Source organism: Tachypleus tridentatus, chromosome 9 (assembly GCF_004210375.1).
Source record: "Tachypleus tridentatus isolate NWPU-2018 chromosome 9, ASM421037v1, whole genome shotgun sequence".
Lineage (NCBI taxonomy): Eukaryota > Metazoa > Arthropoda > Merostomata > Xiphosura > Limulidae > Tachypleus > Tachypleus tridentatus.
Window position 1 is genome coordinate 52,367,511 of NC_134833.1, and position 25,612 is coordinate 52,393,122.

The 25,612-nt window shown below is 34.5% G+C and overlaps 1 protein-coding gene across 2 annotated transcripts in view; it reads right to left on the minus strand.

Annotated features, from left to right (window-relative positions):
* Positions 1–25,612, minus strand: part of LOC143225253 (nephrin-like) — a 167,225-nt gene that overhangs the window by 42,564 nt on the left and 99,049 nt on the right. For both annotated transcript variants that reach the window (XM_076454335.1, XM_076454334.1), the window contains exons 3-5: positions 3,574–3,695; positions 3,096–3,153; positions 1,206–1,355 (exon numbers count right to left, since the gene is read on the minus strand). In XM_076454335.1, the coding sequence (XP_076310450.1) occupies positions 1,206–1,355; positions 3,096–3,153; positions 3,574–3,695 (330 nt within the window). The remainder of the gene's footprint in view (positions 1–1,205; positions 1,356–3,095; positions 3,154–3,573; positions 3,696–25,612) is intronic.

Consider the following 25,612-nt stretch of genomic DNA (forward strand, 5'->3'; position numbering starts at 1 on the left):
GGTTATACAGGGGCGTCAAACAGCAGCAGCTACATTGGCATGTTGGAGAGAGCATCCTTATTGACTGAAGACTCTCGCTTGTGTGGAAATGACTGGATCTTTCAGCAGGACAACGCTACAATCCACAATGCCCGCAGGACAAAGGAAGTCTATAGAAATGGACGTCAATTCCAAACAGTGCATGATCTTCGTGAAGCCATCTTAATCACTTGGAATAACATTCTAGCCAGCCTTCTGCAAACGCTTATATCGACCATGCTAAAGCGAATGTTTGAAGTTATTCGTAATGACGGTCGTGCAACTCACTATTGAGACCTCTTGTTGGGCATTTCCTACCCTGTTTAGGACTTCTTTTTGGTATGGTCTTAAACTTTTGACCAGCTAGTATTCAGGCTAGTTTCATAGTGTTCACAGTTTTCCTATTAAGTACTAAAAAAAAGGTTTTATTTTTATTTTCCCCCTCCTTATTTTCATCTTTCGAAGCTCTACTCAAATAAGTGGTTGAGCCTAACAACGCAAAATGCATATTTTTTCTTTATGTTAATTGGCCTTAAGATTTTGACTCGCAGTGTATGTGTACTTTATAGTGACCGTGATTCTAAACTGTATTATTTGTTAAGTAGAAAGCAGTACGTTTTAGCATCCGTAGCTTACCAGGTTTTCTTATACCTTCTTTTAACTTATGTATGAAACTAATACGTCATATATTAAGTTTAAGGGATCGAAGAGCTCAACACTCTATCCACACTATGTCTCTGAAAGCACACTTCACTTTTAACCATGAGAATGTTACACGTGTGACAGTCAATCACTCTACTCATATAAGAGTAGTTACATGTTACTTTTATCAAGCTGTACTCTTTCTTGTCTTTTTTATTAATAATAAAATAATATAACAGACATTTAGGCTAAACAGCCAAGATACTGATACATGTGTTCAGCAAAAGTCGTCGCTCAAGTTGTAATTATAAATTATTTATATATTTTTATGTTTGAATTTTTTAATTATAAACAGATTCGTAGGTGTGTTAATCTTATAGTAGAAACAAGAGTAGTTTATTAAGTTTATTCTTATTCAACAACAAGGTTATAAGGTTAAAAACAGTCTCAATTAGTTAAAGAAGAATGTCACAGAAGGCGTCTCTAAAAGTAAAATTAGCAAAAATTAAAACTTTTGTTCAATTATTTTCCACATTTTCTTTTACCTTTCAATTCCACTCCATTCTTAAACCATTTCAATTCGGATTGCGGCTTGCTCTTTCGTGCGTAACAAGATAGAGGCACACGTTCCGCCTCTCGAACCTCCAGAACACTGGCGTTTGAACGGTGTTCTATTGCAACTTTCTTTGGTGGAACTGTGTTCGAAAGAACGTCATGAATAATGATAGCAAAACGTATATGTTAAAGTTACGACGAGTTTCAATGAATAACAATAATCAAACGTTTACCTTTAAATCAACATTTTCACAACCTAAAGCAGTGGTAAGCTTTAACTACAACATTAAAATATGTTCTGACTATAACTGCATTTAACTTTAATTTGTTAATACACTCTCGGGGAATTATTAAATAGTAAGAGGTGTAAGTGATCACACAGTTTTGAGACAATATATTTCGACTTTTCCAAACTCTAAACTAAATTCACTTAAAAAGAACGAAAGTCTTAAAGCCGGCCCTTATCATTCATATACTTATCAAGTTAAAAAAGAACCAAACTTAATTAAATTATCTGCCTCCACAACATCTGAAGACAATCTACTCCAGAAATCAACCACCTTGTTAATAAAATAAAGCTGTTTTAGCTGAAGATGACTCATATCCTGCCAGAATTTATATTTGTGTCCTTTAGTTCTACCATCCTCACTGTTAAAAATTAAAAAATACGATGCATCAACACCATCAGTTCCCTTTACAATCTTAAACACCTCAATCAGGGCCCAACCTAACTCTTCTTTTGGCGCTAAAAATAATTTTAATTTTAAGTGACTTAATGAAAAATGTAACGAATTAGAATACCTGAAATCTAAGGTATAGAGGTAATTCAACTAACCAGAAAAAATTAATAACAATTAAATGAGTTGGGATTAGTTGAATTTCAACTTAGCTCTCAATGGTAAAAGCTTGTATGCAGAAGATAATTTAGTAGAATAATTAATAAAACGTTTTGGGTTAACCTTTTCTAAAATGTTCATGTTTAATCAATGAACTTCTCTTCACTGAATCATTGTATTATAGCGACGTTATATGCATCTCGCATAATTTTATTAAACGACACACACGTAGTTTTGTTTGCTTGTTGTTACTTGTAACTTCACTCTGTAAAAGTGTTTTATGCTTTTTGCAGATTGGTATCACAGAAGAAGTTCTTACTAATTTTATAATATAGTTTAAATAACTACGCATGAAAGTAGAGTGCATTACAAACAATCTGTAAACTATATGTGTTATATCCAGTGTCGAAGAGATCCTTCAGGTTGTGGAGTTAAAGTTTCACCAATTTTCTATAAGTCATTAACGAACTGGAATAATGGAAATGATTATTTATCTTAACACTAGCTATTGATTATCATTTATCTTTATTGAATTAATTTTACTCATCATTCAGAAAAGCTGTCCAGACAATAAAGTAGAATTATTGTTCCCGAAGTTGGTTTATAACTAATGTGTGAACGGGCGAAAACCACACTAGTAATTCCGTAATCTACGAGTGAAAGTAAAGAACACATAGGTCTTGTATCTGAGGTAATGATTAGACGTTTATTCAATGTACTAAACTTGTGGAACGATTTTTATATAATGTTTGATAAAAGTATGTAAGTAGCATAGTAACTAAGTTAGGGTTAATAGTTAGTTAGCTAACGTTTTCGGAACATTTCTTTCACGCTAATAATGATAAAAAGTTTTACGATTTTGCTTATATTCTACTGCTTATTTCGTTGAACTCTGAGGAATGACATTCATTAAGTGTGTTTAATAGGATGAATGGTGATTTTAATAAAAGCCATTTCCCAAAGCATTTAATGAATATTATGCTCGTAAATGAAATGAAAGTTGTAGTATGATAATAATAAACAAAACAAGAAATTAAAACTTACCTAGAACAGTAAGATTTGCTTTTTCCCAGATTCTGTTGTTGTTTGGAGCTGGTCCAACCTAATTTCATAGAGTTATAACATGTACTGTTATTGTGTTATACAGTTTATAGTAATTGAAAACAGTTCACAGAAAATACTTTATTTAAATAGCAGAATTACAAAAAAAATGACATTTCTTATGTTCTGTTTATGTGTGTGAAAGACATTAAGTGTAAGGCAATTAGTTTTTGGAACACTATTTGGCTGTTATGTTATACAAATAAATGTATTGGAGTATTTATGGTTAAACATCTTTTTGAAAATATTGCTTAGTATTTATCACATACAGATTGACTCTCAACTTCAGTAGTTTGTATTTCATGTTTCAGATCACAATCTTAATGTTGTAAATAGACATTTAACAGATTTAATGTTTGTTTGTTAAGAAGAAATATGACGCAAAGAAGTTGATTGAGACAAAATTCGAGAAACTTCTAACCTGACACTCGTATTCTCCTTCATCTTGAAGCTGAACGTTAGCAATTCTTAAGTTATAGACACCTCTGACTCTATCTATTACCATGCCGTACCTAGGGTAGCCAGGAATTTCAGGATCATACCCTGTAAAAGTATCGCAACATAATATTCTTGTATTCAATACCTTATAACATTTGTAAGTATGGAATACATGTCCAAAATACATAGGGCCAGGCGTAGGTTGGTAGTTGGCGTGACGTATTATGGATTGAATGATATGGATTTCAAGACGTGATGTCACTGAGCACGCTGTGAGCGCGTTATAAACGTGACAGTCAATCTTGTTATCAAGTTTAAAGGATTGGCTAAAAATGGGTGTTGCGGGGTGGATGAATAGTTTCTGTTCCGTAAAGTTCAAAATTAGGTTTAGTTATGTTTGAAAACTGAAGCTGTAAATTGGTAAATCTTTAGATGTCGCTTGAATTAAAAAAAAAAATCAAAATAAGTAACTCGAGGTGAAAGTGTCTTTTGAAAGCCTTGACAAACATTTACATAAGAAAATAATAAAGTTGTATATCGTAACAAATACCTTAATTTACCAATTTTTTTTCGTCATTGAAAAGTCAAATCAAATAGTCTTCCTGCTGGCAAATTATATTAATGAATGAGTTTTGCTCAATCATAATTGAACTCGATTATAAGTAATAAAACATGGGACCCCTGGCAGTTCGTCTAATGACCTAATATAGGGTGTGTGCATTTTATGTAGAGGATTAATAACGCTATGTAAAGAACTGTGAAAGTGTGAAATGTTCAGTTCCTTGGCAAACATTAGGTAGAAGCTGCATTAAATAAATGCAATACTATCATTCACAATCAAATGTCACACAAATGAAATCATCACACGACAATATATTCCGCACAGTTTTAATAGATTAAACAAATCGTAAAATTATGATATTATAGTTATTATTCTTGAATAGAAATAGAAATTCGAAAATAACCTATAATAATTATATCTAACCTACATCTATTTTGTTTTTCATTTATTTCATACTACAGCCAGAATATTAAAAACATCTGGACTAATAAATCATTTATAGCTATCACCGTATTAGGCCTATATATAGAGAAAAGGCTCTTATTGAAACAAGTAACATAAGACATAAATAATGATTTTCATTCTGTTTCTGGCGGGTTTTGACATTAAAAATAAATAAGATTGTTGCATTTTTAATATAAAACTCCTTGGAATATTTCGTGCAGAATTACGATAAGAATGCACTTTTTATATGTACTACTCGTTGAACTTTTATAATAGAAATTCTTAAAAAAAAGAACATCAGCAGTGTATGTCGTTTTTCAGATAATGTCAGTGCTATTATATGGATATACCTTCTGATATTTTCCAGTGGAAAAACATTCGAATTTATATTCTTTTAAAAATCTTAGAAGTATGAAAAAGGAAACAAACATATATTCATTCATAGTACACAAGGAATGAGCGCTGCTTTCAGAATAGAAACGCTTCTACAGTGGTGAAACAGCTAAGACGAAAGCGCCGTTTCTTGTATATGTAAGTTTTGTCAGTTCACATGTTAAGTAAATAGATCAGTTCGGTTGTAAAAGCCGAAGTCGCCACTGCGACGGCAGTGTAAAAGCTGCTCTTCTCTTTGATAAATAATGGAAAACACTAATAATGACTATCTGTATCTCGTGTATACTTTTTCAGTGCCTAAAATCTTCCGTTTATACAAAGCTTTTCAAAATGGCCTAAAGTTATAAGTATAAAAAACGCCAGGAAACTTTCTTTAGACTGAAAAAAATTGATTGGTAAAATGCGTTATCTTGTTTCTCATGTGCTTCAGTCTTTCGAATTCCGAACACTACAATCTATACAAAATAAACTTATTGACCTAACGGCATTAAGATGGCTTAGGCGTGTCCATGGTAGTCTAGTTATCGATGTTACCTTCTGTCGATCATCGAGTAAAATAAGAAAACAATTATGGTTGTATTCATATTATAAACAATAGTATATTGTCTACATTTGTAGCAGTTAAACATCCATATCAAAGTATCATTGTTTATCGTTAATTTTACTGGAATCAGAAACAGCTGACAGGCATTTCACTGACCTCTGTAAAACCCGATGAACGACTGCAGTACTATCATATCTCCACATTAACTATCGTACGTTTCTAAAGTATGTAATTCAAATGGCGAAAATATATTTGAAGATCGATTCACGTAAAGCATGACTTGATCAACCTTTTTTTAAACTTCTGATTTAGGATTTTGAAATTATAACCTTTTATATTTTATATTATTTAAAAAAACAGTATTTTCTACAACTGAACATGTTTTTCGTGTCTTATACAATAATGTATGTCTTATATGAGTACAAAGTACTTCAATCAGTAACTTTGGACATCATGTTCAGGAACTGCACTCCTTGCAAACACGAAATAAGTTCTTTGATAACTGACAGTGCATACCACTTAAGCATGTAGAACTGCACTAGTGCTTTGATAACTGACAGTGAACACTATACAAAAATGAACTATGTTTTGATTATTGGTACTTCACAAATGCTTTGAAAAGTGACAGTGCGTACTACGTAAACATGCACAAGTTCTTTGGTAATTGACAGTGTCATGTAAGCAGGCATTAACTGCTTAAAGAACTGATAACACGTTACGTTAAGTTTGTTTAAGTTGTTTGATAGATAACAACACAGACCACTAAACATGCAATAATGCTTTGATAACTGCCAGTGCCAAGTAAACGTGTATTAGGTTATTTGATAACTCCCATGCAAATAAGTATTACTGCTGTAACTGTGCAACACTTCGTAGTCAGATATTAAAAAAACATTGCTTGCTAAAAGTTAAAAGTATTTCTACAAGTTATTACAATAGTAATTAAAAACATTTTATCCAAATCTTGGGTAAATTTTCTTTTGATTTTTTTGCATTATGTCTGATTTACTTCCCTCTCCGATTTTTAATATCAGACAAACTTTAGGCTTATAATATAAATTTCATTTACCATTTTCACTGGTGACTTTATTTGTGGTTGATACAAGGCTATTTAATATTTATTTAGAAAGTAAATACACTTTCTTTGTTTTTATATTTGTATTTAAAGTAAATGAAAGGCATTTAGACATCGGCACTATTCACGATAAGGGAGTGATTGTCACTTTTATAATGCAATTACTGCTTAGAATGCGGGAATGTTTTGGACGGATTCGATCTATCGCGCCCACCAGGAAAACTAGATATTTACCACAGCGTTAAACCGTGAGCTATATACACGTCACAGTACCACAACCTAATAATGTGTGTTGAATGATTTATAAAAAGTAAGTCAATATCTGAGACAAGCAGTGAAAGGACTGGATGCAAATATAATTTTTTCGTTATTGTTAAGCACAAAGCTATACAATAGGCTATTTGTGCTGTGTCAGCCACAGGTATCGAAACACGATTATTAGCGTAATAAGTCTTTTGAATTATTGCTGTACAACAAGTGTGTGCGTGGGGGCTTATATGAATATATATCTACGCTTAATTATAAAAAAAAGACATAATACATAACAGATCTATATGTATGACAATTACAATCCACGTGGAAACATGTTCCAAGTAGTTTTGATACTCGAACATAAAGAGGGTAGAAAGTTTATGAGTGTGCGAAATACTGGTTATTATGCAAAGTTGTTAATTTCAATAAAAACGTTCACACTTATTATTCAGTATGATGTAACCTGTACAACATACAATTGTATGTAATCATTATGATTAAACCTCCGTTTTCACAGTTAATGTAACAGTTTATAATATTTTGAAATATTATCGTTGCTGTCGTTTGAATCAGAGAGGAATAAATTCATTTCGTTATTAGTTCTCGTCAAACGGAAAACAAACCTCTTAACTGAAACATTTTACGTAGAATACTTTATATATGAATAATATAAATGAACATTCCCAATAAACAGTGTTATATACAGGTATATAAAAAGTATCAGGTCATCTCATAAGTAATGTCCGAAAATTTAATACAGAAAGTGCATCATAATTTTGTCTTTTGTAGAAGGCGTTAACGACTAAAATATGTAGTAGAACGAGATAAAAATATTCAGACAAATAAAAAAAACTAACCCAACTCCACTTTTTCAGATTATTAACCAAATAAATCCTAATAAAGATGGATGAGTCTGAGGAGCATATTAGGCATATAACGCTTTATAAGTTTAAAAAAGGCATTAGTGCAGTAGAAACTACACGAAACATTTAAGGTGTTTATGGTGCGGAGTCTCTCAATGAAAGAAAATGTCGAAGGTGGTTTCAGAAGTTCAGATCAGGTGACTACAGCTTAAGTGATGCGCTACGTTTAGGTCGTCCTGTTGAATTGAATGATGACTTGTTGCTGGCTGCATTTGATGAAGTTTGTACTGTACCAGTTGAAGAACTAACACAAAAGCTTAATTCAACCCATTCAACAGTTCACCGTCATCTGCAACAGCTTGGCAGCTTGGAATGGTGTAAAAACTTGGAAAATGGGTCCCTCGTGAGTTGACAGAAGCCAACCTTAAAGTAAGAGTGGACATGTGCACTTCTCTACACTATCGTAAATGTAACGTAACTGGATATGAAAAATGTATACTTTATAAAAGTGTTAAGCGCCGCAGACAATGGCTCAGTGTGATGAAACTGGTTAAAGCATAGCCCAAAATGAACCTCCACCCTAGAAAAGTATTGTTAAGCGTTTGGTGGGATATTGTTGGTGTGATCCACTTTGAGTTGCTGCCACTCAGTGTAACGATTACATCAAACTTCTATTGTCAAACGTTAGAGCGCTTGAATGTTGCATTGAAAGAAAAGAGACTTGCTTTGATTAATCGTAAAGGTGTTGTGTTACACCAGGATAATGCACGACTCCATAAAGCAAGGATCACATCTGCAAAGATTTAAGAGCTAGACTAGGAAAACTTCTACATCCTCCTTGTTTTCCAGACCTTGCTTCATCTGATTATTATCTATTCCGAAGTTTGCAGAACTATCTTGATGGGAAAGAGCCTGGAACATATAAAGAGGTCAAAACTACCCTCTCTACATTCTTTTCATCCAAACTCCAAGAATTTTATAGAAGTGGCATTCAGAAGCTTGTGAATCATTGGCAGGAAGTAATTAACAATAATGTAACAAAGGTTATTGATTAAATAACATTAAAATAGTTTGAAATCCTTTCTCTTTTTCTGAACCTAAAATCAGACATTAATTAAGGAATGACGTGATATTAATAAAAGAGATAGGTACAAGTGAGTCAAAATACACCGAAATAAAATGTAATTACATTACTAAGACATTAAAAAGGAAGACATAAGATAAGGATGCTATTTAAATATAGATTTTCTGTCTTCCCTTTCTGCACTGTTTTAACATAGGGAATTTCAGCTTTATTAGATCTAATGGGTAGCGGAATGTTAATTAAATAGATTCTTTATGCTTTCTTGCTTTTAAAGCATGCCAAAAATTTATTGTTAAACTTACTTCAGTAACGTTATGTTTTACAGCCCTCAGATAATAATTGTATATATATAAACCTTACTTTTTTAATGTGTTTCTGTTTTTAACTGTTGAAGAAATAGGACTGCTGAGCTCAACACCAGAATTGCTATATAAACATACCGTTACGGAAATACACGAACACTGACAGCAGATATAACACATTCAGCGTACAGAAAAAGTTCTCATAAAGACACAAGAACAACCATATTAATTTAGTGACTCAAAGACAACACAATTCTAGTAAAAATTGATATAAATTTCAGTCACAGATAGAAAGTCTGAAAAGTGAAATTAACATAATTTAGTTCAAACATAAACGTGAAATATATTAACAGTGGGAAGTTGCGATTGGCCCAACCGATGAACACAGTTAGTTTCGTTACATTTGGAATGTTTTGTAATTCGAATATTAATAGCAAAACTTCAACTTTTTTAACATCCAAACAGAAGTCTGTTTTAATTGGTAAGAAGTTATAAAGTATTAAAACTATTATCTGTTGAATATATATATATACTTTTTTTAGAACTCACCATTCCCTGTTAAAAAGATCCAGGACTTTAACACGAAATAACATGTGTAGTACGTCATGTTTTGATATTCAAAATCCTAACACTAATCTTCTGGTTGTGTTAACAAGAAACAGAAGCTTTTCCTTCGTGACAGATACGCCATAACAAAGTTTGCAGCTGTATTTGCAGTGTGTGTTATTGATTTTACATTTCCTTATCATAGAAAACTGTTTAAGAAGTTGAAACAGATAAGTTTTGATTAAATCATTTGTAGTAAACCTTTAAGAAATCCACTCGGCGTAAGATCAATTTGCAAAGACATGTGGGTAATTAGACCGAAAATTCAAGTAATCTGTCAAGATCACGTGCAAGAGGGAATATGTATATATATGATGTATTACACGTGTGATAAAATGATTTCGAATTAAAAATAGTTATTAAATGCTTCTGACATATACTGTGTTCTTAAAGTACTAAAATAATATACAACAGGTACATATAACGTTTGAATCTTTTGAAAATTAATTCTCTAAAACGTATTCCAAGTATCCGTTAAAAATCATTTGATTAAACACTGAAAAAATAACCAACCAGATGCTTAAGGTAATAAACATCAAGGAAGGAAATAAAATTAACTAATCTCATGTAAATGAGTGCCAAAATAAAATTAGAAAAGACGCTAAATCAATGGTAAAAAGATTAATACAACTTTTGGGAATCTTCAACATATGTGCATAAATCTGACCTGTTATTTCACTTTCGGTATCATTTGAAATGTTAAATAAAGTCAAGTCTAAAGAAAGAAAAACGTATTTTAATAGAACAGTTTTGATTTTTTTTTGTGTTACACGATAATGCTACAACACATGTCACTATTGTGTACAGAATGCTTTTTTTATAATAATTTGAAACAAACAATACATATGACAGTCACCAACAAATATTAGATGGATTAAAACAACTGAATTTTGAAATCTTAGTGAGGCACAATTAAAGAGGCCCTGGAAAGTTCGATAATTAGTGTACTAGAATCTGTTGGTGAATACAAAGATCCTAGAAACCACAATCGTCAGCCCGAATCTAGAAACGAAACATACTAATTGGTTCTAGCTCTACTTTCATCATGTGTTAAATATTTTCACTTCGCCGCAGGAAAGATTATCCATTAACTCGTGGCTACTAAGAAACGAATATGATAAATTTATTGGGATGCAAATTAATTCCTAGTTCGTAATCCACTTCAACTTAGTGATATAAGGAAAAATAGCCATTTTCTCTCTGTCTCATTCTATATATCTATCTTCTATTTATTATTCAGTTCGCTAACATTTGAACACAGAAACATCATTCAATGTTCAGATAAAAATTATGAAATCAATGACTATGAACTACAAACTAATAGACTGAAATAAAGGGATATTTTATACAAGTTAGAAGGTTTGACTTATATAATACTTGCCACAGTGAGGATTCGTACTTGTAAGGAAAGTCCCTGAAACTTCACTTAAAGACCTCAACATCAAGTCAGTCCTCATATACGTATTTATGGATAAGACTAGTAAACAAGCTGCAAGTTAAAAGGTGTAGTCACATTCGTTGTTAAAACACATACAAAGGATGACTATTGCCAGTTTCGTAGTGTTAACAAATACCCAATATCTAACACCAGCACCACTGATCACGAGCCATAACATGTTTCTGTGTTCGCTTAACATAATATCCGACATTTATCCTGATGTCCATGATCCATGTTCTGTTTCGTACTCCTAACACAGAATAACTGACATCTGTACTTGAGGTTACAATCTGTATGTAGAATATTTTGGCATTCTACACTCTTAATTATCGTTTCGGTTTAGTCTCAGATAAGACAAAAATTATTTTAAGATGCTATGACCATAATTGTAAGAATTTCATGTGTCCCCTATTGTTCCTATTTACGACCCATAAATGTCATAGTTAAAACCTGGATTGGTTTAAAAGTTGCATGAAGTTTCTCGAGCAGTCACCTTCAAATACTTATTAGATGACAGTAGGAAAATATCTTTATTCATATATATTCTGTTGTTATTAATTCATTGCATTTGTTTCTATAATCCATTTTGTAAGAACAGCTCTCTTGAATATTATAGCAAATATAAGTTGCTTGAAGTAAATGTGTCAAGAATGTAGGCAAACCCATTCAAAGCTAAGTATAGTTTTTCTTCTTATTCAAACAACATAAACCGATTGCTTTACGTCAGAACAAACAGTTTCTTTGTAGCTACGAAGATAAAGAAAGATAAACAGAAACAACAAAATCAAAAGAATTAAAGAAAATATGAAATAATGAAGCAAGTTGGATGGATAAGTAAGGTATGGAAACATATCCTTGATATATCATGAATCAATACATACAAAATACACTACTAATGATAACAAATTACCAACATTAGTCGCGGGTTCGAGTCATGGTCACACCAAACATGCTCGCCCTTTCAACCGTGGGGGCGTTATAATGTGACGGTTAATCCCACTATTCGTTGGTAAAAGAGTAGCCCAAGAGTTCGCGGTGGGTGGTGATAACTAGCTGCCTTCCCTGTAGTCTTACACTGCTAACTTAGGGACGGCTAGTGCAGATAGCCCTCGAATAGCTTTGCGCGAAATTAAAAAAAGCAAACAAACTTGGGAAGGGTTTGATATTATTTACGAAAAATTACCAGCATGAAGAAGGTTTGATGTTATTAACAACAAATTACCAGCATGAAGAGAGTTCGATATTATTTACCACATATCACGAGCATGAAGAGAGATGGATATTATTTACCACAGATTACCAGTATGAAGAGAGTTCGATATTGTATCTAAGATAGATTAGTATGTCTATTAATACTTTTATTGACAAGGAGAGAACAACGTTTCGATCTTCCTCGGTCATCTGGTTAAGAAAGAGTGAGTTTGAGTGAGACGGTTCATGTACACATGCCTCATGGACGAGAGAACAGGTACGGGATTGTAGGGGGCGTTTCAGGTGGATGTTAGGTTATTAATTAGTATAGGTAAAAAGGTGTCCCTTTATATTGGTTTAATTTTGGTTGTAGTTGCTGTATAAGTTGGGCTTCTTTGATTTTGGGTTCATTTATATTTGTTTCCCTACTTAATATCTGGGCGTTTTCTATGGTTATGTTGTGTTTATTTGATTTCCAGTGTTAAAAAATGTGTAAATGTTTTTTTTTGTTCTTTGAACCTAGTTTCCATTTTTCTGCTTGTCTCTCCAATATAGAAGTTGTGTAGTTGTTGCATTGTATTTTATAAATCATGTTGGTGTTGGGTTTGTCAGTGTAGTTTTTACATTGTATGGACTTTAGTTTTGTACCTGGTTTTTGGATAAATTTGATGTTTACTGGAATTTTGTGTTTTGTTATAACTTTTTTTAGCAAACGTTGGTTATTTTTTTGGCTGATATTGGGAACATATGGAATGCAGCAGTGAAAGGTTATGTAGTTTGTTAAATCTTGAGATTTATTGTTATTTGTTTGTTGTTGGTCTAGGTGTGCACGTATAATATTTTCAACAGATTTTGGAGAACATTTGTTGATACTGATGAAGTGTTGTTTTATTTTGTTGATTTCATCATTATTTTATTAGGTGAACATAGTTTTGTGGTTGTGTTTATTTGGTTTCTTAATATGTTGAGTTTTTTGTTTCATTTACTGAATCCCAGGGAATGTATAATCCAGTATGGGTGATTTTTCTGTTGCTGGGGTCTTGGATATAAAGTTCTAATGTTGCCTTGCAGGTCTCAGTTGTTGAGATTTCTGTGAAGATGGAAATTACATCAAAACATATTTAGAAAATGTCCACGTTATACATTTATCGAGGTTGTAGTTAAATGATTCATAGGCCAACATTGTGGGTCGTAGTGGACAATCAGGTTTGTGATGTTTGGGGGTGCTGTATAGTTATGGTGTGCGTAATTCGATCCTTTCGTAGGTAACAATAAATGTTTTCTAACATTGTGTTGGTTTTTTCATTTGTAGTAGTAGTTTATTTAATTGGTTTTCATGTGGTTTTGTTGGATATGTGTTTAGTAGTCTAAATGTGTTTGTATCTGACTAGATGTTGTTCATTTTTTGAATGTATTCATTTGTGTTCATTATAACTATAACATTACATTCATCTTCTTTTAGAATTTTGATGTTGTTGTCATGGCTTAAGTTGTTTATAGAATTAATATCTTTTTGTGTGAGGTTGGATTTTAGATTTCTTTTCTCGGAAATTATGTTGATAGTTTGTGTGAAAATTCTTTGAAAAATTGTTTAAGATGCTGTTTTGAGGTTTTTCAGGGAAATAGATATTTTCAGTTCTACCTGGAAAAATAGGTTGTTGGTTGTCGGTGGAATTCAGTGATGACGAGAAAACCCACTTGTTGAGAAAAATATATATGTAAAAACGGCTGGTTTGAATTAAGAAAATTTTTATGTAGAGGAGCGAACAAAGGTCGAAACGTTGTTCGCTACTCTACATAACAACTTTTTACCACAAATTACCAGCATTAAGAGAGTTTGATATCACCTAGCACGTATCACCAGCATGAAGAGAGTACGATATCAGTGATCAGAAATTAAAACCATGAAGAGAGTTCGATATTAGTGATCAGAAATTAAAACCATGAAGAGAGTTCGATATTAGTGATCAGAATTTAACACCATGAAGAGAGTTCAATATTAGTTATCATAATTTAACACCATGAAGAGAGTTCGATATCACTTACCACATATCACAAAGAAAAAGAGAGTTCGAAATAATTTACTTCTTATCAGCAACATGAAGGGAGTTCGATATTATTTACCACATATTACCAGTATTAAAAAGAGTTAGATATTATTTGCCACAAATAATTCAAATGCCTTACAACATATACTCCATATTCCTTGTTTATATTGATTCATTTGTAATTATGAAAGACAATTCTTTTGCAGGCTGATTAAACATCATACAAACGTGTCAAAATTTAATATTTCATCTAATGTTTCACTGTACTTCTTCCTACTTGTGGCTTATAAATATCTTATTATACTACTTACTTTCGACGCAGATGTTTGAGTAAACCGCGTAGGTCGTCGTATAAACATTTGGTCATTTTGTAGAAGATTCGAGTACATTAGATGGGTGTTATTATAATTATGTTTAAAAGCCAAGGACTTGGCTTAAGTACTTTGTCATTACGTCGAACTTTCGAGGACGTCGTATGGGCATTTAATTAAGTAAAACAGCCTGTTTCATTACATGTTCATTGTTGTAATTATGCCAAGTCGACTAAGATGTCGCATATGGGTTGTTTATCATTAAATTAAACAAATGACGACGTCACATAGATATTGTAATTATTATTACAACACTTTTATTAACTTTATTAACAAAAAGAGCTATGCAGTGTAAGATTAAAAAGAAGCCAGCTAATCTTCACCACCCACCGCCCATTCTTCGGCTATCAATCAAGAATTTGCTGTAGATGTGCTCAGATATCCATCATGAAAGTTTTGCACCAGATTTGGAAACAAAAACCTATAACAAAATGTTTACGAAATGCTTTTAACTGCGATTAGTTTTCATAAGGACTAAGAAGTAACCTGTTTGCAGAAAGATAAACAACAAAAACTTGAAAATGGCAGTTCAGAAATTTGGAATAGAAATATCCGTGTTCTTTAAAACGAATTATTTTGTGTAATATACTTCAGTTTCTTGAATATTTTTTCACAAATTATTGGATTGGTTTGGTTTGTTTTGAATTTCGCGTAAAGCTACACGAGGGCTATCTGTGCTAGCCGTCCCTAATTCAGCAGTGTAAGACTAGAGAGAAGGCAGCGAGTTATCACACTCACCCACCGCCAACTCATGGGCTACTCTTTTACCAACAAATACTGGGATTAACCGTCACATTATAACGCCGTGACGGCATGTTTGGTGTGACGGGGATTCGAACCCGCGACCCTCGGATTACAAGTCAATTGTCTTAACCACCTGGCAATGTCGGGCCCAAATTGTTGGAAGGGCTAGACTCAAAAGATCGTTTTATTACAGTTCTGGTTTGGATTATAAGTTACTGGACACAAATGAAATAGCTCTCATTAGTAGATGAATAAAATAAGCCTGTTGAATTGTTTGTTTGTTTGTTTTGGAATTTCACACAAAGCTACTCGAGAGCTATCTGTGCTAGCCGTCCCTAATTTAGCAGTGTAAGACTAGAGGGAAGGCAGCTAGTCATCACCACCCACCGCCAACTCTTGGGCTACTCTTTTACTAACGAATAGTGGGATTGACCGTCACATTATAACGCCCCCACGGCTGGGAGGGCGAGCATGTTTGGCGCGGCGCCGGCGCGAACCCGCGACCCTCGGATTACGAGTCGCACGCCTTACGCGCTTGGCCATGCCGGGCCAAGTCTGTTGAGAAAACATAGAATAACATAACATAGTAAAATATAAGTATAATATAATCATTAGTTCCTTCTTCAGTGATAGTGACACTACGTATAGTATTTAAATTTTTCACGAATTTGTTAAGAAACGCTTTGTAAAATATGTAATGGTTGATTGATTTATGACGTTAATTTACAATTTCATGCGATAGCACTGTTTAGTGTTATTGCATTAAATTGTAAATGGTTGTATGACGCTACGGTTTTAATATGCATTATATAACTATTCTACTCAAAGTATAGATTATTTTATAATAATGTTACTTGAAAGTTAGCATTGAAACAAGCGCATCCGACTTCCAATAATACAATATGAATATTATCGCTGAGACAAATTTATCAGATTCTGACCACATGATGTAGAAACACGGAAATGAAATGTCTGGCAGAATATTGGGAATTTGTGGAACAATAAATCATCTGTGGCTATCAACGGGCTAGGTTTATATATAAAGAAGTATCTTACTGTAACAACTATTATAAGACATAAATAATGACTCTTGTTTTGTTTCTTGTGACGTTTCACGTTCAAATAAATAACGGTGTATTTGGTCTCATACAACAGCTGAGCAGTTTGAAAATATTTCATTTATTATTAGAAAAGGGATAAAGTTTATTCATTAAGGTTACTTTCAACCTATAAGTAATTAATTGAAATTACTTACTATAGGGTTCTAAAACAGTTTAAATATAATATTCTATGCAATTGAATAGCACTATATGAACGATAAGGATGAAACAAGTTAGCTATATTTTCAACATCACAGACCGTAAAATAAAGCAAGAATCAGTTAGGACTGAAAAAACGGGAAAAGTAAAACATTCATAAGAGAAAAGCAGTTGTTTGGTTAACGTTATGGTTAAACAACCTTCTTTAGGTTCAGAGGAAGGTCATTTGACCTAATGCTTGAAAACTTAATCATCTTTCGTTTACAAAAATGTAAACCATTTTATTGTATCTTTAGATTTTATCACGCTCCGTTACTGTCTTTAACCGTTCAACATCAATAAATAATTTATTTGAAAATTCTAAGTTTCTGTAGGACAGTTTGAGACAAATTAATAACCAGAAGGATAAAAATTTCATCACTTCCTATACCTGAAGTTTGGCCTAACATATGTCCCAAAGGAGAATACGTTTGTTAGCAAAGAGACGCAAACCATACTCAGATTCACAGTGTAACATGCTATTCCTAAGTAAAGCTCAGCCAAAAGTTCAAGTTAAAGTAGTCTTTTCTCATCTGGAATGCTGAAAAGGGATATATATATATATATATATAAATGTGTGTGTGTGTGTGTACAAGTGAAAGTACACCACTTCGGTCAGATTAGTAGGTTGATATATTCTAGATGATCATGTCAGTGTGTGTATTATAAACCTATTTTAGCACAGAAGAACAGTCGAAACTGTTTTGAAAGTATTAAAGTTGTTTAACAAATAACCACTTCATTTTGCTAGCTTGTCTAATTAAGAAGATGAACACGCACGCATACGAATAAGATAAATAATAATACCTAGAAGCACACTCTCAGTAAAAAAACGTAATATGTGTGCAAAGTTTAAGGCTTCTAGATTCTTTGTTCCTAAAGCTATGGTGGTGTTCGTCTCTCTATGGTTTCTCTTTGTAATGTAGAAAATCACTTTTATTTTATGTGGCTTTTTGCTACAATGCGTCTTTAAAAGGAAGCTCAAGCGCATGTAGATAAAATAATTAATAATACTTAGGTGCACACCCTGAGGGTCCACTTAGTATGGGTATAAAACTTCAGGTTTGCAGATTCTTTCTTCACAAAGCCATAGCGATCACATTTCATAAAAGTTGCGCACGCGCATGCGCACACTCATGTAGTTAAGTAATAATACTCAGATACATATCATCAGGGTCAACTTAGTATTTGTACAAAATTTTCAGTTTTTAGATTCATTCCTTTTGGAGTTACGACAGTCGATCATAGCTTTCTTCCATGAGGGTTTTCACTAACTTGCATCACAAAAAATGCGCACCCACGTAAATAGGTAATAATACCCAATTGTAAACTTCCAGGGTCCATTCATTACGGATTTCAGATTTCCATGTTTTTCTTTTTGAAGCTATAGTATTCACAAATATGTAGTATGTTTGCGTGTATACACTGGTGCAAGTTAGTGTCTGTTTTTTTGTGATTTATTTTGTAATTTAAAACACTTCATTTGTATGTGGGTTTCGCTAGCTTAATTTATTAAAATGATACGCACGTACGTGGATAAGATAGGTAATAGCCAGATGCACACTCTTAGTATGGGTGCAAAATTTCAAGTGTCTATGTTCTTTCTCCTTAGAGCTCTGGCAATCACACTTCTTTTTATGTGGGTTTTGCAAACTTGTGTCATTAAAAATATATTCACGTCCACGTGAGAACGCATGTGGATAAGTACTAATACTTAGGTGAATACCCTCAGGGTCCATTTAGTAAGAATGCAAAATTTAAGATATCAAGTTTTATTTTTCTCTGTGGTCATACTTTCACACAGTCACAGATAAGCCCGGTTATCTGTTTATAACTGACGTAGTGATGTAATGTCACTATGAAACATTAAAAAATATAAGTGAAACTTCTCTTTCACTTATCAATTATTTATACATGTTTGAAGACGTATCAATCTATGTGAAAATAAATTGAACGTATGATGTAAATCAGTATCTTAAAGAATAGCCCCTAAGAAAAACTTAGAGAAATACTTGATAATGGTATGAACACAAGCTAAAGAAGCTATTGATTATTGGACTTAATGTGAAATCTCGTAAAGTCAAGTGTATAGCAAGTTTCGCCAGGAACTCATCAAATTAGATTTACTTTTTATTTGTCTTTCTATCAGCTTAGAATTGTTCACTCACAAAAAGTAAGAAAAGTACACATCTATTACGACCTTTGAATGCTCGAAGAGATGATACTTTCGCCAATGTAATGTTTCACAATTTATATAAATACATAATACTATTTGATTTCTCCGAAACGAAAATCGACTTATATAAACATATTATTCAATTAGCGTAAAATAATTGTATACCATTTTACTCACGTTTTTAATTAGTAATTCTGGTATCAAAATTATTAAATTAAGAATGTAACAACGTTAATTTACGGAGAAAATGCCAAAACCTGACTAATCAACAGAAACAAACAAGTCTAAAGTTTTTGACAAAAATCACATAAATTGCTCATGGTTTTTTCAAATTTATCCTGGCTATCCTTTTTTGATTTACAGATGCATGTATAATTGTAATTTTTTTTGGCTCCAGTCATTCGTTTGTTTGCACTTCAATTGCACAGCGGTATGTCTGAGGACTCGCACCGGTAAAAATTTGGTTTTGGTACATGTGGCGGGCAGATCACAGATAGCCCATTGTGTAGCTTTGTGCTTATTTCTAAACAAACAAACAAAATCATCTGTTTGTTTTGGAAATTTTGTAAATCTACATTACTTATTTTCAACAGGGAAGGAAGCTAATCAACAGCATCAACCACCAATGCTTTTGCTACTCTACAGGAATAGGAAGTCGTGAATGTCATTTTTATAACACACCGTGGCTCCAAAATTCGGGTCACGATTTACGGCAGTGAGTGACTGAACCCTAATCTTGCACACTAAACTAAGACACTATCGGTTAAAAATATTATAATAAATAATCCTATTTTTAATGGTATTTATTTCATTTCAAGTTCTTTAAATTAGATTGCATTTCAGTGAGTTTAAGATAATTTTACTCAGGTGCTACCTACACAAAAAGATTATTTAAAATCTTTTTTTTTTATTCATTAACGTGTCCATTGTCTCATGAGTGGATGAAGGTTTTATTAAAAGAGAGAGAATGCTATAATCAGTAGTATTATTTTCCATGGGTTCTAAACCAGTTTGAATACCATTGTATTTATGTACTTTCTATGAGGTTCTAAAGGCCTTGAATATAATTGTATTTGGCTTGGCATGGCCAAATGTGTTAAAGCGTTCGACTCATAATCCGATGGTCGTGGGTTCGATTCCCCGTTACACCAAACATGCTTGCCCTTTCAGTCGTGGGGGTGTTATAATGTGATGGTCAATCCTACTATTCGTTGATAAAAGAGTAGCCCAAGAGTTGGCGGTGGGTAGTAATGACTAGCTGCCTTCCCTCTAGTCTTACACTGCTAAATTAGGGACGGCTAACGCAGATAGTCCTCGAGTAGCTAGTTTTTCACGATATTCCAAAAACAAACAAACACAGAATTGTATTTATATATGGAAATTCAAAATTATCAAAAGGACATAACTCTGAAAAATCAGGAAAATTACGTGCCGTATAGTATTCTTAGTGTTAGAAAACAAAAACAATCTGTAATTATTAGTGTTAGATACACACGACTGTTTAATACGAGTGTTATGATTTAGGTAGCTTACATAGCGCGAGTGTTAAATTTTATTCTTTTTAGCAGTGATAGTTTACCACAGGTTTGTTTATATAACTGCTTGCGAATCAGGTTTTTTTGTAGTTCAATAATTGTGAATTGGTGATTGTTGTATTGTGCATTAAGTTACTAGAATCTTTAGGGTTTTTTATTACTGTTTTAATTCAGTGTTATTATGTCATAATATCTAGTAGTAAAAACAGTGTAGAAAAGAATAATTTATTTTGTCAACTGTGTTTTAAAGTAATTGAACCAGCTTGTACAGACGTTGACGAACTCTGTATACAAGTGTGGTAACCGTCAGTTATAGTGTTGGTTTTAAAGTGAAATTATCACAGACTGTATTGTAATAACAGAAGCGGTTGGTTGTTTGGCGTTTCATGGTGTAAAGCAACCATCTGTACAACTATCTGTACCAAACAACCGGTAAAAGAATTAAAATTAAATAAAGTTATTAAAACTCGTGAAAAAGAATCATATTAAAGCAAAGAAATAGATATTTTAATTAAAAACTTAAATAGCCTTAAAAGACCAATGACCCTTAAAAACCTAAAAACATTTGTAAGATGGACAGTGTCACCACCGCCAATGACACTGTCCAGCGTCAGGAGTAAAGTTGTGGACGAAATATGTTTAAAATGATGCCGTCGTTCAGTGTCGTAACGATGGCGCGACAGTAAAATGTGGACTATTGTGACCTAAGTTTTAAAAAGACCACACATTGATGCATCAGTTACAGACAAAATAAAATAATGAGTTAAGAATTGTGACCAATTTATAGTATAAGACAACTTCTTTCTGATCCTTAAGGAAATAAGATGCCCAAAGTCCAATAGAGGGTTTTGTTTGGAAAAGCTTGTTTTCATGTTGCTTACTGCAAGTCTATATGAACTGATGTGGAGCTGAGACTTGAATATAGGATAATAGTTCATGTATGGGACAGGGACAGCAGTGATAGCATCAGAGCAGACAGACTTAGGTGTGGTGTGAGCGAGCTTGTTCTTGCAAACACCAACTAATATGGCCTGGTATCCAAAAGAACTGGATAGAAGTAGATGTTAAAAGGAAATGGGCCAGTAGGTTTTGAACATCGGCGAGAAGGGGGTGAGAACTAACGTGACGTGATTCCAGGGCCAGTAGGAAGGTAAACGAGTCAGTAGAAATAGTAGAATTCGAGTACTGTTTAGCTTCTATGTAATCCAGGGCAATAGATATGGCGTATAGTTTGGCAGTGAGCTCAGGAACTATAGATGGAATTCTGTGTTCAACCACCAAACCACAAAATATCATGGCAGAGCTCCCAGAGTCAACTGATTTCAAACCATCCTTATAAATGGGAATGGAAGGATGGATTGAGAGATATTTAGCAAATAAAAGACGATACTTCCATTCAGGAGTATCTGTTTCTCTCAGATGACTCAAAGTAAGATTACACAGCAATGCTATCCATGGACAGACCCAATTCATCCAACTGCAACTGGATATGAAGGCCAAAAGGAGCAATGGCAGATCATCTGTTCTGAAAGAGTATGGCCCACCGAGGAAGGAAAACGCAACTCCAGGTGGGATGCTTTGGTAAGGAACGAAGTTTCAAAGCAAATAGTAAAAACAGATGCAAACGGGAATGATGAAAAGAAGGTTTATGAGCCTTTGTGCATAAACTCTGGACTGGGGAAAGGCGGAAAGCCTTCGTGCAGAGCCAAAGCCCCTGATGATGAACGTGGTTCAGCAGCTTCAAGGCTCAGGTCCTGGTAAAGCCATAGATCCCAGACCCTAGTACAGTTTCGATCAAATCAGAGCACGATATATCTTTACAATAGAACATCGATGCTCTCCCTAATAGGTGGAATAGAGGACACGGAGGATGTTCAGTGCTCTTGCACATTTGACTTGTAGGTACTTGATGTGTGGTGTAAAAGTCAGCATACAGTTAAAGATAAACTCTTTTTCTTAGAGACCACGGGAAGCACATCTTCACAGAGCTCTGGATCGGGGTAAATACCTCGTTGACGGCAAAAGTGCACGCAAACAGTTTCAGATAGAGAAAAGTTAAAACCGTTTGTTTTGGTCAACTCCAGAAAACGATTGAAGGTAGTCTGTAGCTGCCGCTCAATAAACCTCATGTTCAACGACTTACACAAAATCTTTATACTGAAAAGTGTGACACTCAAGAAACAGCCCCAAAGGACTCCATTTCTGTAGGAAAGAACGGGAAAGTGTCGAACCCACTTGATTTCGAATCACCTGCCCATTAAAATTTTTTAATAGAAATAGGCGAATGACCACATAACTCATATGATGGAGGTCTCACGATATGCCATATCTCCACATAGTATCTTAACACTTGTCAAGACCAAAGCACACACACAAAATGTTGTCGCCTGAGAAAGGCTTCTCTGATCAGTTTCAAATCGAATCAGATGTTCTACGATGGAGTACTGTCGTCGGAACCCACATTGGATAAGAGAGAGGAGGTTGTTTGATTCGAGGAACCAAACAAGACGAGTATTAATCATCCTATCTAACGTCTTACGAAGAGAGCTCGTCTGAGCAACTGAACAGTAGTTTGAAGGAAGCTTGGGATCCTTCCCAGGCTTACAGATACGTACGACAATTTGTCTGGCGCCATGCATCAGGAAAAACATTTTTCTGCTAGATCCAGTTAAAAACAACCAGAAGAACAGCAGTTGAAGCCGGAGAGAGATGGCGCCGCATTTCGTAGTGTATATCATCAGGTCCAACCAATGTACTGCCAGGTCTATGAAGAGATAGCTTGAGTTCCACCAATGTAAAGGGGCGACTATAATTACAGAAAAGATCAACCTGAAAGGAAAGAGGTGATCACTCTGCTCGAGTCTTGATAGCTAAGAAGGTGAAGAACGAAGCTAGATACCTGGCTAAAGCTGTTGACAATAGTATTGACGATGCTATGGGCATAAGTAACTTCCTGGCCATCAGAGAGCAAGATAGGAAGGGGGACAGAATTATAATGCCTACTGACCTTTCGAATCTTCTCCCATATGACTTCGGAATTGATGGTAAAAGACATGCTGGTTGTGAATTTAATCCAAGATTCCTTCTGACTTTGACGTCTTACCTGCTGAGCATGTGCTTGGGCCCGCTGAAAAGCAATGCGGTTCAAAAGTGTGGGATATCTGCGAAAGGTATCTCAGGCCAGTTTTTGAGCCTTTAGTGCCATGTGGCAAGTAGGATTCCACCACGGGCGGGGATACCGTGGAAAACGTGTCGAGGTTTTAGGAATACACTGAGCAAGTGCCTGGATAATACAGTCAGTCACTGCTGATATGCAACCGTTTATCAATGGATTACAGACGATAGCAGAATCAAGCTCCACGAGAGAAGTGAAAGAGGGCCAGTTGGCTTAGTGCAGCTTCCACCTGGGCCGAGGGTCGTGTGGCATCGATCATGGTCACTATCTCTCAAAATGATAGAAAAATGATCACCGCCCCGTAGGTTATTGTGAACCCTCCATGAAAAGTGGGAGAACAGTGAAGAGGAGTAGACTGAAAAATCAATAACAATAGAAAACTGACTAGATACATGAAAATAGGTATAAAAATAACCAGTATTGATAGAGAAAGGAGTAATCTAAGAGCATATGCACTAAGGAGCAATTTCTCACATCAATATCAGCACTTCCTTAGAGGGTATGATGTTTATTAAAGTTCCCAAAAAGAAAAAGGGAGACGGCAACTGTTCAATGAGAGTATCTAGGTCTGATCGATCATAGGTTTCTACAGGTGACAGGTAGAGAGAAGAAACAGTGATGGTATGACCCAAGGAAATACGGATGGCTACGACCTCAAAGGGTGAGTCGAGTGGGAAAGACAGGGACTGGATTCAGGGATCCGCTGGAAGGATATACTAGGGATGGAGATGGGTGTTAACGTTGATTGATCAATTCTCTTAACCATGGAGGGTAAAATACTTTTCACGTGGGTTGAGAACGATTCTTTCGAAGTTACTGAGAGATATGTTTGCAATCCCACTGTAGCAGTGGGCTACCTCTTTTTCTTCCATTCACCTAGGGCATAAAAGAAAGTTAGATGGGTGGGCGCCAATACAGTTAACACAATGAAAGCCTATTTCGTACTCATAGGAACTGTAGTCCTTGTTACCGCAACGCGCATTCGTAAAGGAACCATGTCATGATGTCTTTGAGTAATCAAACTGCTGAAATTGGAAACGTCTAAGAGAGTTTGGAATATATGGCCGTATCTTGCAATTTAAATAACCTGCCTTGATGGTGGCAGGTGAACGTGGTGATGTAAATGTAAATATTAGGACATTGGAGGGCATCATAATTCCATCATTGCGAGAGAAGATATGCCTCACTGTAGAAACGCCTTGGGTGGAGAAGCCAGCAAGGATTCCTGACTCGGAGAGTTTTTCAAATCCCTCGGAACAATAACTGCTCATGACAAATTCAAAACAACATGGGGAATAACCTAAATGAATATATCCCCAATGGCCTTCGAATGCAAGAAGAGTTCACTGTGTTCAGAAGTGGATGTTTCCACCAGTTTGTCAGAATGAAGTTTTTGACTGACGTAGGAGACCCAGCAAGTCCCTCTAGTCCCTCCTGAATAAAAAGAGAAATTGTGGGCTAAATATTTATCTGAAAGAAAATGTAGTGTCAAAAATGAGGTACAGGTGTTGAAGAGGTTGAAGCTTTCTGCTCAGAATCTTCAAGACATGGTCGTTTACCTGTGGTTTGTTTTTCACTATTTTATTTTTATTTAGGAAACCCGAATAAAGGAAGAATTTTTCGGTGCTCACTGACCTTACCCATCTTGGAGCCCTCCGAGGGGACGCACTACAGTGCCAAAACAAGGACATTGCAACAACACCAGGGTTTCGTGAGCACTATACTCAAACACCAACATCAGACACAATGTCCACAACACTTGTTAAGAACGTCTAGCATTGATACTTGGTTGACTCTGGAATTCAAGGCCAAAATGGTATGTTAGGGTTGGACCCCTCGACCATCAAAATCCTCTCCTCCCCATCACGTGTCGCCACGTATGAAAAACACGTGGATGGATGTTTAGATCCCAGAGGAGATA